General features: G+C 45.6%; 1 protein-coding gene and 1 long non-coding RNA gene across 2 annotated transcripts; one reads left to right on the plus strand and one right to left on the minus strand.

Moving 5' to 3' along the window:
* Positions 1 to 542: 542 nt before the first annotated feature.
* On the minus strand, positions 543 to 9,359 carry SMKR1 (small lysine rich protein 1). The gene is made up of 2 exons (XM_025471621.3): positions 9,225 to 9,359; positions 543 to 1,048 (listed from the first exon to the last, which is right to left on the minus strand). The coding sequence occupies exons 1-2, from the start codon at positions 9,225 to 9,227 to the stop codon at positions 851 to 853; spliced, it is 201 nt and encodes a 66-aa protein (XP_025327406.1). The 5' UTR covers positions 9,228 to 9,359; the 3' UTR covers positions 543 to 850.
* A 2,200-nt stretch (positions 9,360 to 11,559) lies between these two features.
* On the plus strand, positions 11,560 to 14,153 carry LOC125752423 (uncharacterized). The gene is made up of 2 exons (XR_007401917.1): positions 11,560 to 11,605; positions 11,912 to 14,153. It is a non-coding gene; the product is annotated as an uncharacterized LOC125752423 (long non-coding RNA).
* Positions 14,154 to 14,888: the final 735 nt, after the last annotated feature.

The raw sequence follows: 14,888 nt of genomic DNA on the forward strand, positions 1-14,888 counted from the left end.
AGGAAGCCTGCAGAAGGTGGAAGGAAGATGGGAATGTGGAGGAAGAGTGTGGAGAAGAGTCCAGTGAGGTGGAAAGAAGGGAGACAAGTGTGCTGATCTGCTCTCTTCCCCTGCACAGGGACACGGTCCGCTGTCACTCCCAAGTCGTGTTTATATGCCCTAGCAAGGTCAGAGCAGGAATGACGATCTTAGCCTCCTCTGGCGTCCTGGCTAATTAAAATCAACCAAGAGTCAGACTGCTGAGAAGAAAATTATAGCAACAAAGTTTTCATTATTTTTCCTGAAAAAAAGATCAGAAAAGGAAACAGGGCCCAAGAGAAAGATGTTCATAGGCAAATCCAGTGCTTTTTGCTATTTTTTTTAAGTAGGCTACATGTTCTGCATGGAGCCCAACACAGGCTTGAGCTCACGACCCTGAGATCAAGACCTGAGCTGAAATGCAGAGTCGGGTGCTTAGCCGACTGAGCCACCCAGGTGCCCCAGCCATGCCTTTTCTATGTAACCCCTTTTTGCAAAAGAAAATCATCCATGCAGGCTAGAACTACCTTTTGAGAACAAAGTTTATTCTGACCCAGAATTATAATAATTTTTAAAGTCCTATCAATTACACCACGCAGGGTAGGAATTACTCAGACTTTTTCCCTCCTCGACTTCTTCTGAAAAACCAAATTGGCTAGCTATAGCTGAATTTAGCTGGGAAGTAACATGCATTTCTTTATCATTAACTACCATAGAAAAGCACACTTAGCTTGCATCTCAAATGGTCTCCAGTAAAGTCTATTTTGCTTGCAGTAGTTGGGTTATCCTGATTTCTCTTCCCCAAGTTCTGCTCGCTCTCTGGGGAATGCTATTAAGTCTTGTTTTTCCCCTTTTTTGATTTGGGGGCACCTGGCCAGCGGAAGCCTCGCAGGTGCAGGCAGTCGGCAACGTTGTGGGCAATGTAGTAGAGGTTCAGCATGGCCGCGGGGCTGAGGATGTCCACCTCCGGCTTCTTCTGCTTCTTCCCGCCAGACTTGCCTCGGCTTTTTCCTTGTTTCCCTTTACCTGGCTTTCAAAGACAAGTATGTATGGGGCATAAGTTAGTTTTTCTGACCTTGAAATAATTTTCAGCATTTCCTATTGAACATTAGAAACAAAAACTCTTGAAAAAATTGTAATGATAACAAAAATTTTTGCATGGAGTGGGAGCAGTCACGTGCAATCTAATTCAACAAATGTGTATTTTTTTTAATTTTTTTTTAATTTATGATAGTCACAGAGAGAGAGAGAGAGAGAGAGAGAAAGAGGCAGAGACACAGGCAGAGGGAGAAGCAGGCTCCATGCACTGGAAGCCTGACGTGGGATTCGATCCCGGGTCCCCAGGATCGTGCCCTGGGCCAAAGGCAGGCGCCAAACCGCTGCAGCACCCAGGGATCCCAACAAATGTGTATTAAACACCCAGATTAAAAGAGACCAAACCTGAGGGATCCCTGGGTGTCTCAGTGGTTTAGCATCTGCCTTCAGCCCAGGGTGTGATGCTGGGATCCTGGGATCGAGTCCCATGTCCGGCCCCCTGCATGGAGCCTGCTTTTCCCTCTGTGTGTCTCTCATGAATAAATAAATGAAAATCTTTAAAAAAAAATTTTTTTTAAATAAAAGAGAAACCTAATCTAATGATCATATGGACTTTGTTTGCATTGATTTGAATGAAATGAAAAAGATATTTTTAGCCAATCAGGGACATTTGGTAATATCAAGGAATTATTAATTCTGTTAGGTGTGGGCAGCCCTGGTGGCTCAGCGGTTTAGCGCCGCCTTCGGCCCAGGGCGTGATCCTGGAGACCCAGGATTGAGTCCCGCGTCGGGTTCCCTGCATGGAGCCTGCTTCTCCCTCTGTCTGTGTCTCTGCCTCTCTCTGTGTGTCTCTCATGAATAAATAAATAAAATGTTTTTTAAAAAAAATCTGTTAGGTGTGATAGTGGTATTGGGTCATGGAAGAAAATGTTTATGCATTTCAGAAATGCACATTATGATCTGTGGAAATGGAAATGAAAGAAGGCTGCTTTAAAATAGTGCAGCTCCCCCAAAAGACAGATGAAGAAAATGTGGCAAAATCCTGACAACTTCTGAGTCTGAGAAATGGATATATAAGAATTCATTTTACTATTCTATTTTTGTTATGTATAGAAACTTTCATAATAAAGATTAGTTAAAAACATTAGATAATCAGGATGCAAACACATATTTTGGCATTTGTTATGTTGTAGTCACTACCTCGTTAAGCAGTCATGAGGGTTGAGATGGATATAAGACACTTAGCATAGACTCTGACATGAAGGAAACAATAAATGGTTGTCCCCATCACTTTATCACTCCTCCAAGCTGTGTTTTGAGGCAGAGAGGCATTATTCCTGTCTTAAGAATGGAAAAATGGAGGCAGAGCAAGGTCACAGTGCAAACCAGTGTCCACTAGGCTCAGCGCCTGTGCTCTTGCCATGACCTTGCTGCCAGGCCAGGGCCTTTTAGGAAAAAGCATGGATATTATCCTAATGTGGTAATAAACTATCTGAAGTTTTGCTAGAGCCACACAAAGCTGAATTGACATCTCTATGTCCTGTGACCCACCCGTACATAAAATAACAGATGGGGATGTATTATATGGAAAGTGTCTCCAAGAAAGAAGAGGAATGTGTAAGTTATCAAGAATACCTGCTAGGGCTAAATATTTGTATAGAATAGACGCCATGTTGATAGCATCTCATTTTAAAAATGTCCCAGGCAAAAAAATAAAAATAAAAAATAAAAATGTCCAGGCTAAATAAAGAGAAATAGAGTCCATGTGTTAAAAACACTAAAATAAACAAACAAACAAACAAAAACACTAAAATACATTTTTGTTAAGTGAAATGGAATACACTTCTAGATACAAAACCCAGGAATGAAGTTGAGAATTATCTTGCAACACAGCGGCCTGGCTTTAATGTGGAAATTCAAATTAAAAAAAAAGAAAAAGAAAAAGAAAAAAAAAAAGGGCAGCCCAATTGGCTCAGCGGTTTAGCATCACCTTCAGCCCAGGGCGTGGTCCTGGAGACCTGGGATCGAGTCCCACATCGGGCTCCCTGCATGGAGCCTGCTTCTCCCTCTGCCTGTGTCTCTGCCTCTCTCTCTCTGTGTGTCTCTCATGAATGAGTAAATAAAATCTTAAAAAAAAAAAACAATATGAAAACTCATGTTAACTGTACCTCCTGAGAAAATATCCCCTTGGGGTGTAGGATGTACACTGCCATAGCTCTTAAAATTTGGGGGTCCTGGGATCCCTGGGTGGCGCAGCGGTTTGGCGCCTGCCTTTGGCCCAGGGCGCGATCCTGGAGACCTGGGATCGAATCCCACATCGGGCTCCCGGTGCTTGGAGCCTGCTTCTCCCTCTGCCTGTGTCTCTGCCTCTCTCTTTCTCTCCATGTGACTATCATGAATAAATAAATTTAAAAAGAAAAAAAAATTGGGGGTCCTTTATTTATGATTTTATACTTTTTTGCATGGCAACCATATGACTTACCTGGAGTAACTGCCCCCCCCCCCCAAAAAAAGTGTTTTCATCTCTAAGACAGTTTGATAACTAACACTCACACAAAGATTTGATATTTTTATTCAAAGTTTTCATCTTTTTGTAGAAATTGGCAAAATGACTCTCTAAAATTCATATGGAAATGCAAAGGGCTTTGAAAAGGAACAAAGTTGAATGACTAATGCTACCTTATTTTAAGAATTATTATAAAACTACAGTATCTAGACAGTATGGTATTGGTGTCAAGATAGACAAATAGATCAATGGAAGAGAATAAAAGTCCAAGAATTGGTCCACCCGTATACAAACAACTGCTTTTCCACAAAATTGCAAAAGCAATTCAATAGAGCAATGATAACTGATGAGGGAGGAGCAGAGGCAGAAAAATGTTCTTTGGCCCAGAAGGCCAACCCGTAGCCTGCATAGTTCAGATGAGGATCAAATATGTGCTGGTTGCTACATCCTGAAAGGGTTTCGTGACCGTCTGCACTTCACACCAATAGTTAATACTGAGCTGAATAACAAGTGCCAGAGAAATCTTGCCAAAGTGTTTTCTGAGTAGAAATTCAAAGAAAACATGTATGATCTAATACTCTCTGCATGTCGCCTCCCCCTTGAGCACTAAGCATATAACCACCAGCTTCGTACAACAAACGTGCAGCTCTTTCTGCCCAAGGATCTCATCCTCATGCTACTTAAATAAACTTACTAAATTGCACCTAAAATGCCTCAGGAATTCTTTCCTGATCATCGTGCTCAACAATCGAGCAACTTTTTCAAAAAAAATGGGGCTAGAACAATGCATATCCATTTACAAAAAGACGAACCTCAATTCATGCTTGTATCATATACAAAGTTTAACTCAAAATGGCTCAGATACCTAAATATAAAACCAAAAAGTATAAAAGTCCTAGAAGAAAATAGAGGACCTTAGGCTTGGCAAAGATTTCTTGGATTTGACACCAAACAAAGCACAATCCATCAAAGAACAAATTAACAAATTCACCATCAAAACTAAAAACCTGTGTTCTTCCGGGACACCTGGGTGGCTCAGTTGGTCAAGCGTCTGTCTGCCTTTGGCTCAGGTCGTGATTCCGGGGTCCTGGGATCGAGCCCCATGTAGGGCTCCCTGCTCAACAGGAAGCCTGCCTCTCCCTCTGCCTGCTGCTCCCCCTGCTTGTGTGCTCTCTCTCGCTCTGTCAAATAAATAAATAAAATCTTTAAAAACAAACTTGTGTTCTTCAAAAGATATTGCTAAGAAAATGAAAAGCTCAGGCAGCCTGGGTGGCTCAGTGGTTTAGCGCCGCCTTCAGCCCAGAGCCTGATCCTGGAGACCCAGGATCAAGTCCCACGTCAGGCTCCCAGCATGGAGCCTGCTTCTCCCTCTGTCTGTGTCTCTGCCTCTTTTTCTCTCTGTTTCTCTCATGAATAAATAAATAAAATCTTAAAAAAGAAAATGAAAAAAGCTAAGCCACAGTCTGGGAGAAAATGTTTCCAAATTGTATATCTGATAAAGCCCTTATATTCAGAATGGATAAAGGACTCTCAAAACACAATAAAAAATAACCAAACAACAACAAACACCCAGGCGTCCTGAACAAATACTTTCTCAAAGAAGATATACAAATGGCCAAAAGGCACACGAAAAGATACTCAATATCAAATCATTAGGGAAATGCAATTAAAACCACAATGAGGGATGCCTGGGTGGCTTAGCGGTTGAGCGTCTGCCTTGGCTCAGGGTGTGATCCTGGGGTCCTGGGATCGAGTCCCACATCAGGCTTCCCGCATGGAGCCTGTTTCTCCCTCTGCCTGTGTCTCTGCTTCCCTCTCTGTGTGTCTCGTGAATAAATAAAATATATATATTTAAAAAACAGCAATGAGATACCAGCACACACTCATTAGAATGGCTCAGGTTACCAAGAGTGACCATACCAAGTGCTGATGAAGATGTAGAAGATCTGGAACTCTCTGCTGCTGAGAACCTAACATGAAAGAGGCACTCTGGAAAACAGTATGGCAGTTTCTTTAAAAGGTTAAACACATACCTACCATATGATCCGCCATTCCACTGCTAGGTATTTACCAAGAGAAATGAAAGTGTATATCCTTTCTAAGACTTGTACATGCAATGTTGGTAGTAACTTTGTGGTAGTCTAAAGCCTGGAAACAGCCCACAAGTCCATCAGTGAGTGAATGAATGAACAAACTGTGGTATAACCATACACTAGGATATCACTAAGCAATAAAAAGAACTAGTGATGCATGCTACAACTACAACATGGGTTTTTAAATATTTAAAAATAATTTTAAAATAATTTAAACATCTTATTTTTTTTAAAGATTTTATTTATTTATTCATAGAGACAGAGAGAGAGAGAGAGAGAGAGGCAGAGACACAGGCAGAGGGGGAAGCAGGCTCCATGCAGAGAGCCCGACGTGGGACTCAATCCAGGGTCTCCAGGATCACACCCTGGGCTGCAGGCGGTGCTAAACTGCTGCGCCACCGGATTAAACATCTTAAATATAATTTAAAAATAATTTAAAATTTAAAAAATAATTTTAAAGTAATTTAAAATAATTTAAAATTTAATTTAAAAATAATTCTACAAGTGAGGGACACCTGGCTGGCTCAGTCAGTGGAGTGTGCGAGTCTTGATCTCAGGGTTGTGGGTTCAAGCTCCATGTTGGGTGTAGAGATGACTTAAAAATAAAATCTTAAAAAATTATTATTATTATTATTATACAAGTGAAAGAAGCCAGACCAACCCCCCCCCCATTAATACTGTATAATTCCATATGTTAAAAATCCTACAAATTACAAACTGATCTATAGTCAGGGCAGATCAGCAGCTGCCTGGGGTGGGAGGTGGCGGGGGTGGTACACGGAGAAGCAAGAGAAAAGAGCTGATTACAAAGAAGCACATGAGACTCCCAGGGGTGATCCACATGTCTGTTATCTTAATTGCGGTGATGGCTTAATGGGAGCATACAGATGCCAAAGTTATCAAATTGTACATTAAAATACATGCAACTTATTGTACATCACTTATACCTCAATCAATCTGTGAAGACATTTTTGTGAGTGAAAACTTTCAGTGACTCGGCCGGTTGGGTTGGTTCAATACAACTCCATGGCCCTTGGCTGTTTCAGGTCCCAGAACACATAGCTCCTGCCTTAGACTCTCAAACTCCTTACTGAAGACCACACTGGCATTGCTTCTAGTTCCCAAACCTGCCCAGCTGCTCCCCACTCCCACTTCTTCCTGCTGACCCTCCCAGGGGAATATGTTACTTCTCTTTGGGCAGGGCTCCGCTCAAATATCACCTCTTTAGAAAACACCTCTCAGATACTGTGTCGATATTCTATCTATAACTAGAGAGACCATATAGTTTATTATCCAAACCAAGACACTTCAACAGACATAAACTGGACTGTCCCAGGCAAGGAGGGAGGCGGGTACGGATGGTTTCCCAACAACCCTCTCAGCCCTGTCATTTTCTAGCTCCTGACCCCAGGCACACTCCACTCTTTAATAGTGCTATTTTGTTCGTCTATTTAATAGTGCTGTTTTGTTCGTGTGTTTCCTAGCCAGAGATTTGTCTATGAAGTCACCACTGAATTCCTAGGGCCTAAACCAATGTCTGGCATGTTTGTATGAAGAGATATTTGCTGAATGAATACATTGCAACTCAAATGCCATGCAACCCCAGGATTTAGAAAGCAAATGTAGAGATCTGCTTTTCTGGATTTTAAGATGGCTTCTTCCTTCATTCAACAAATACTTAACAAATATCTACTGAGCACCAGAACCTGCAATTCAGGGCTACTGTCTTCATGAGGCTTACAGTTGGTGAAGGAGAATTTACAAATGCATTTAGTCACCAACATTAACTCACACTCCTGTGAGCAAGAACCCAGGGTGCCTGGCATTATGATGACACAGAATGGGCAGGGAGTGACCACAACTGGGACAGGAAGGAAGAAGGGTTTACTGAAGACCAGCCTGTGGGCCGAGGGGCAGGGAATTCCCAGGCAAACAGCTTGTGCAAAGGGTCTGAGGTGGAAGGGAATATGCCAAATTGAAGGGACCTCTCAAAAAAGGTCAGTGTGGCTGGCCTATAAGCAACTGTGGTGGGGGTGCAGAGTGAGGGGAGCTTAGGCTGGGAAGGTATGCAGTGTACATCTCTGGCTTACAGGGCTGGGAAGCTCAGGAGTTTGACTTTTATCCAAGGAGCAGTGGGAATCCATTAACTTCAATGGCTTTATTAAACTGTTTTGCTTCAGCTCCCTGGGCTCTGAAAGAAAATGACAGTACCAACCATGCACAGCACCCCGGGCAATGACACAATTTAAATCAAGAGACATCTATTCAGTGCTTTTGCAAGGAACAAAGTAGAAGGGACACAGATTTGCCAAACACATTTCTACACTAGAGTCAAATGGGGGTGAAGAGTGAGGCTTTCCAAGGTGAAATAGTTGAAGCTCTGTAAGTGAGGTGTAGAAGGTCATGGGGGCTGGGGGAGCAATGTGGCAGTGGGAGGTGCTTCGGAGCTGGGCCTATCTTGAAGAAAAGTAGATAAGTAGCTTCAGATGGGGCAGCTGCAGGAGGCTTGGAGAAGAATGTGGGTCTAGTGTGGTGTGTGTTTTTGTTTGTTTGTTCATTCTGTTTAAAGTAGAGAAGTTAATACGGTGAGACACCCGGGTGGCTTAGTGGTTGAGGGTCTGGCTTGGGCTCAGGTCATGATCCCCAGGTCCTGGGATCGAGTTGTGAATCAGACTCCTCTCAGGGAGCCCGCTTCTCCATCTGCCTATGTCTCTAGCCTCTTTCTGTGTCTCCCGTGATAAATAAAATCTTTAAAAAGAAGTTAATGTGGTAAATAAAGCTCAAGGTGAGGAATAGTAGTGCTTATGAGTTTGAGGCCAGGAGAATGAACATGCCATTGGAAAGTGCAGAGAAGGTAGTGGTGAAAAGACCTGGATTGTGAACACAGTTGGGAAATGCTCTGGGGTGGAGAGACCCAATGGAACGCTGCAGTGGTTTGGCTTCAGATGGAGTTCCGTGAGCCAACGACTTGGAGGTGGGATGGACGTTTAAGGATGTTGCAAGCCTTCCTGGGCATAAAATTCAAGAAGTCCCTGCGCAAAAGGTTTCCTCCAGAGCCCTTCCAAAAGCTAGGGTTGGAAGAGACCATCACCGCGAGGATCCCTCGCACCACGGCTCACTTTCTGCTTCTCAATCCGCAGAGGCGAGTCCTGCGCAGGACCCAGGACAGCGGCAGCAGGCGGCGGGCGCCGGGGCCAGGCGGGGCTGGGGCTGACCCGTCCCGGCTCCCCGGGCTCTCGCGCCCCTGTGCCGGCCTCTCTTTATTTCTCCCGCGTGTGGCTGTGAAGGTGGCGCGACGGGACCAAGGAGCGGACACTGACCGACCGCAGGAGAGGGCTCCGCCCGACTGTGCTCGCTGTGCCCTTGCGCCCCCCGCCCCCGTCTCCCCCGTCCTCCTTCTACCCCAAGCGTTCAGGTCTCTAGGCTGGACACCACCCACGACGGCAGCGGACGGAGGTGCCGACCTCGTGGCGTGGGTCACACGCCTTGGTAGGGCGTGCCTCGGCGAGGCGCGACGCTGTTAGACCCACTGAGCGGAAGCCGCGGATCTCAGGCCTAACTAAGGCTATTACCATGGTGATCCTCAGTCGAGCAGCCGAGCGCCGCTTGGGTCCCCAGTCCTGAAACCGACAGAGCGAGCCCAGTTCTCCGCCTCGCCTGCGGGCGGCGCCCCCGCGCCCATCCCTGCCGCTGACCCCGCTGCTCCGCACTCGCCAGCGACCCGCCGCCCCGGACGCTCAGGGGAGCCCGGCGGGGTGAGGGGGCGGCCGGACCCCCAGCCGCCGCCACGCGGAGCCTGGGCACCCGCCGCACGGAGGCCGCGCGCCCCGGGGACTGGGGGCTCCGGGGGCTCCGGGGGCTCCGGGGGCTCCGGGGCACGGGGGGCTCCGGGGCGCAGGGCTCGCGGGGGCGCGGGCGGGCCGCGCGCACAAGGCCGGGCGGCGCGCGCCGCGGGGGACGGGGCCGCGCGGTGTTTACCTGTTGCCGGGATACCGGGGCCGCGCGCGCAGCCGTTGGGCCCCGCGGGCAGCCGGTCCGCAGGCCCCGCCCGCCTCGCCGCGCAGGCTGGGCCGCTTCACCCGGCGCCGGGCGCGGGCGGCGGGGGCCCGGGGGCCGACGCGGAGGTGCGCTCCGGACCTCGCAGCGGGCGGCGTGCGCCGTGGCGCTCGGACCCCCACGGGCTGACCGTGCAGAAGTCATCGGAGACGCCGTGACCTTTTTTGGAAAATGACAAACGGCCTGTGAAGGTTGCAGTGAGAAAACCATGGGAAAAGGTTCATAAAGAGCCTGGTACAACGTTTAATGCAATCCCTATCAAAATACCATGGACTTTCTTCAGAGAGTTAGAACAAATTATTTTAAGATTTGTGTGGAATCAGAAAAGACCCCGAATAGCCAGGGGAATTTTAAAAAAGAAAACCATATCTGGGGGCATCACAATGCCAGATTTCAGGTTGTACTACAAAGCTGTGGTCATCAAGACAGTGTGGTACTGGCACAAAAACAGACACATAGATCAGTGGAACAGAATAGAGAATCCAGAAGTGGACCCTGAACTTTATGGGCAACTAATATTCGATAAAGGAGGAAAGACTATCCATTGGAAGAAAGACAGTCTCTTCAATAAATGGTGCTGGGAAAATTGGACATCCACATGCAGAAGAATGAAACTAGACCACTCTCTTGCACCATACACAAAGATAAACTCAAAATGGATGAAAGATCTAAATGTGAGACAAGATTCCATCAAAATCCTAGAGAAGAACACAGGCAACACCCTTTTTGAACTCGGCCATAGTAACTTCTTGCAAGATACATCCACGAAGGCAAAAGAAACAAAAGCAAAAATGAACTATTGGGACTTCATCAAGATAAGAAGCTTTTGCACAGCAAAGGATACAGTCAACAAAACTCAAAGACAACCTACAGAATGGGAGAATATATTTGCAAATGACATATCAGATAAAGGGCTAGTTTCCAAGATCTATAAAGAACTTATTAAACTCAACACCAAAGAAACAAACAATCCAATCATGAAATGGGCAAAAGACATGAACAGAAATCTCACAGAGGAAGACATAGACATGGCCAACATGCATATGAGAAAATGCTCTGCATCACTTGCCATCAGGGAAATACAAATCAAAACTACAATGAGATACCACCTCACACCAGTGAGAATGGGGAAAATTAACAAGGCAGGAAACAACAAATGTTGGAGAGGATGCGGAGAAAAGGGAACCCTCTTACACTGTTGGTGGGAATGTGAACTGGTGCAGCCACTCTGGAAAACTGTGTGGAGGTTCCTCAAACAGTTAAAAATAGACCTGCCCTACGACCCAGCAATTGCACTGTTGGGGATTTACCCCAAAGATACAAATGCAATGAAACGCCGGGACACCTGCACCCCGATGTTTCTAGCAGCAATGGCCACTATAGCCAAACTGTGGAAGGAGCCTCGGTGTCCAACGAAAGATGAATGGATAAAGAAGATGTGGTTTATGTATACAATGGAATATTACTCAGCTATTAGAAATGACAAATACCCACCATTTGCTTCAACGTGGATGGAACTGGAGGGTATTATGCTGAGTGAAGTAAGTCAGTCAGAGAAGGACAAACATTATATGTTCTCATTCATTTGGGGAATATAAATAATAGTGAAAGGGAAAATAAGGGAAGGGAGAAGAAATGTGTGGGAAATATCAGAAAGGGAGACAGAACGTAAAGACTGCTAACTCTGGGAAACGAACTAGGGGTGGTAGAAGGGGAGGAGGGCGGGGGGTGGAAGTGAATGGGTGACGGGCACTGGGTATTCTGTATGTTAGTAAATTGAACACCAATAAAAAAAAAATAAAAAAATAAAAAATTAAAAAAAAAAAAAAAAAAAAAAAAAAAAAAAAAAAAAAAGAGCCTGGTACACGCCCCAGAAGAGTCAACTCCTGCCAAAAAGGTTCTTAGGCCCCAAATGGGAGTAAGGGAGGCTGTAGGGCAGGAGCAGCTCCCTTCCGGCCTCGGGAGTCCGTCTCGGTGCCCGAGACTTGTGCTCTCCACGGGAGCAGCCTTTGTAGACTCGTGTTTTTGCGCGCGGCGGCAGTCGCAGAGGCTGGGCGAATTGCCGTGATCCAGGGAAGCCCCCCCCCCCCCCCCCCCCCCCACCAAGCCCGGCGCTTCTTCGTTCTCACTGATGTCCGAGCCTCAGTTAACGTTGCTGCCTCTCCCGGGCCGCCTCCTCACCTGCTTCTGTTCGGTGCCTTAGCCCCTGGCTCACCGGTACCTCACTGGGTACCCACGTCTGTCTGCCTCCTGCTGCCCTCCCCAGGGTTGGCTGACCTCAAAGTCCGGTCCTGAGCCCTCTGCTGTTGTGTGTCAGTGTCTCCTCCCGTGGCGACTCGACTCATCTGATAACGTCAGTGACTACCTCTGTGGGGGTGACACAGCCCCCAGCCGAAAGAAGGGCCTCCGTCTGAGCTCCAGTCTTGAGGCCGCACTCTTCTCTGGCCTTAGGGCATCTCTCCTTCTGTTGGCCTCTCCGTTTCCGTTGTCACTGGCAACACTGCTCTTGCAGTCTCTTGCCCTCTGTTATCTCTAACTCCTCTCTCCAATGAGGAGTCCAGGCCTGAGCATCCTTTGTAAATTCTTTTATGGGTCCTCCCCTTGACATTTTCATCATTCTAAACTAGACCTTCATTTCGTATTGCAAATAATAGTTAACACTGAAGGAGCGCTAATGTCCAGCCCCTTGCTAAGGACTTTGCACACACCATGGCATCATGTCCCCGCAACTAGTGTGGTCGGTTCCATTATGTTCTCCAGTTTGCTTGAGGTCAGAGTAAGTTGCCCAAGTTCGCACAAGCGGAATCAAAGCCGGCTCTGTCCATCTGTCCAGCTGGTGCTGTTAAACGCTAGTATTATTCAGGAAGGCACACTGGGCTTGAGGCCAGAAGATGTGGGTTCAAAACTTGGCCTTACTACATACGAGTTTTGCAATTTTGAGCAATTCTCTGAGCTTCACTTTCTTGCTCTGGGTTGATGTGAAGGTAGTATGATGGGATGAATGTGAAAATGCTATATGAATTCAAAGTATCTTCAGTAAGCATTGCTTTTAAAAGATATATTTGTGAGTTAGGGAAAATGGAATGGGGAGAAGCTAGTAAAAAGTACAAACTTTCAGTTATAAGACGAATGAGGTCTAATGTATCACATGGTGATTATAGTTGATAATACTGTATTGTATAAATTGAAAATCGCTGAGTGGGACATAAGTGTTCTCACACATAAAAAACTGTGAGGTGCTGAATGTGTTAATTGTGGTAATCCTTTCATAATGTGTGTATGTGTGTCAAACCATCAGGTGTACACTTTAAATATATTACAGTTTTGTCAGTTATACCCCAATAAAGCTGGGGAAAAAAAAGCTATAACGCATAAGAAAGAATGCTTTGGGGGCACCTGGGTGGCTCAGTTGGTTAGGCATCTGCCTTCAGCTCAGGTCATGATCTCAGGTTCGTGAGATCGAGCCCCCTGTCCAGCTCCCTGCTCAGCGGGCTTCTCCCTCTCCTCCTGCTTGTGTTTTCTGCCTGTCTCTCTCAAATAAAATATTTAAAAGAAAAATAGAGCATGCTTTGTCAGTAGACAGGTGGGACATAAAAATGATGATCTAGTGACAATCAGCACAACTTCAATGGCAGCACCATTTCCCACTGACCAAGTGGATCTTAAGCCTTGAGGGCTTTGCACTGACCTGCAGGGAGGGGAAGAGGGCTGCCGAGGTGTGTGGCTGAAAGACAGACTGTTAAATAACACAATGAGCGTTGCTATTAGAATTAAAAAAAAAAAGTCATTGACAACACACGCATTTTTCTTAAATACCAGTCCACTTAAGAATCATTTAATACTTAGGACTTAAGATAGATCTGTTTATTCTATAAGAACTGAACAAATCTTCCTGGGTAAACTGGAAGATGAGTTAATTTAGATAACTATTCAAATTCACATCAGAATTGCACTGGTAGAGGGGCAGCCCGGGTGGCTCAGTGGCTTAGTGCCTGCCTTCAACCCAGGGTGTGATCCTGGAGACCCGGGATCGAGTCCCATGTCGGGTTCCCTGCATGGAGCCTCTTCTCCCTCTGCCAGTGTCTCTGCCTCTCTCTGTGTCTCTCATGAATAAATAAATAAAATCTTAAAAAAAAAAAAAAAAGAATAGCACTGGTAAGGATCCTGGCTGGCTCACTGGGAAGAGCATGTGACTGTTGATCTTGGGGTCATGAGTTCGAGCCCCACGTTGGCTATAGAGATTGCTAAAAATAAATAAATAGGGGATCCCTGGGTGGTGCAGCGGTTTGGCGCCTGCCTTTGGCCCAGGGCGCGATCCTGGAGACCCGGGATCGAATCCCACATCGGGCTCCTGGTGCGTGGAGCCTGCTTCTCCCTCTGCCTGTGTCTCTGCCTCTCTCTCTTTCTCTCTGTGTGACTATCATAAATAAATAAAAATAAATAAATAGTACTACTAATTTTATCTGTTTATGATTATACATCCTTATGTCTTCTTTATAAATAGTAATACAAACTGTGCTGTTCTTTTAAAAAAAATAACATTGCCAGAATTGAGGCATGCATTCTTAGAACATCCAAACTTAGAATATTCTATCATTATCTTTCTTAGAAGTTACATCTAAAAATTCCTATTTCCTCTTTTCTACTCTGGTCACTCCTTTTCCTCCTTTTCATCTCATTAAGTTCAACATCATAGCACTGCACTCACTTCATCCTTTATAGCTCTAATATTGTAAGGAAGTTACAGAAAAAAATAAAATGTTCTTTGTAGGTAATTTCCTCTGGCCAGCCACTAGGGTCCCAGCAGTGAGAACCATGGGGTACAGTAAAAACCAGCTGGAGGGATCCCTGGGTGGCGCAGCGGTTTGGCGCCTGCCTTTGGCCCAGGGCGTGATCCTGGAGACCCAGGATCGATTCCCACATCAGGCTCCCGGTGCATGGAGCCTGCTTCTCTCTCTGCCTGTGTCTCTGCCTCTCTTTCTCTCTCTGTGACTATCATAAATAAATAAAAATTAAAAAAAAAAAAAAAAAAAAAAAAAAAAAAAAAAAAAAACCAGCTGGAGTAGATAGGAGACAAAATTATCTAGAGCAGGGGTCGGCAAACTCAGTAACTCTTTTAGGTTTTACAGGACTTATGTCCTCTTTTATGACTACTCTGCTGATGTAGAATGAAAGCATTT

This window comes from Canis lupus, chromosome 14 (genome assembly GCF_003254725.2).
Source record: "Canis lupus dingo isolate Sandy chromosome 14, ASM325472v2, whole genome shotgun sequence".
NCBI classification, from domain to species: Eukaryota; Metazoa; Chordata; class Mammalia; order Carnivora; family Canidae; genus Canis; species Canis lupus.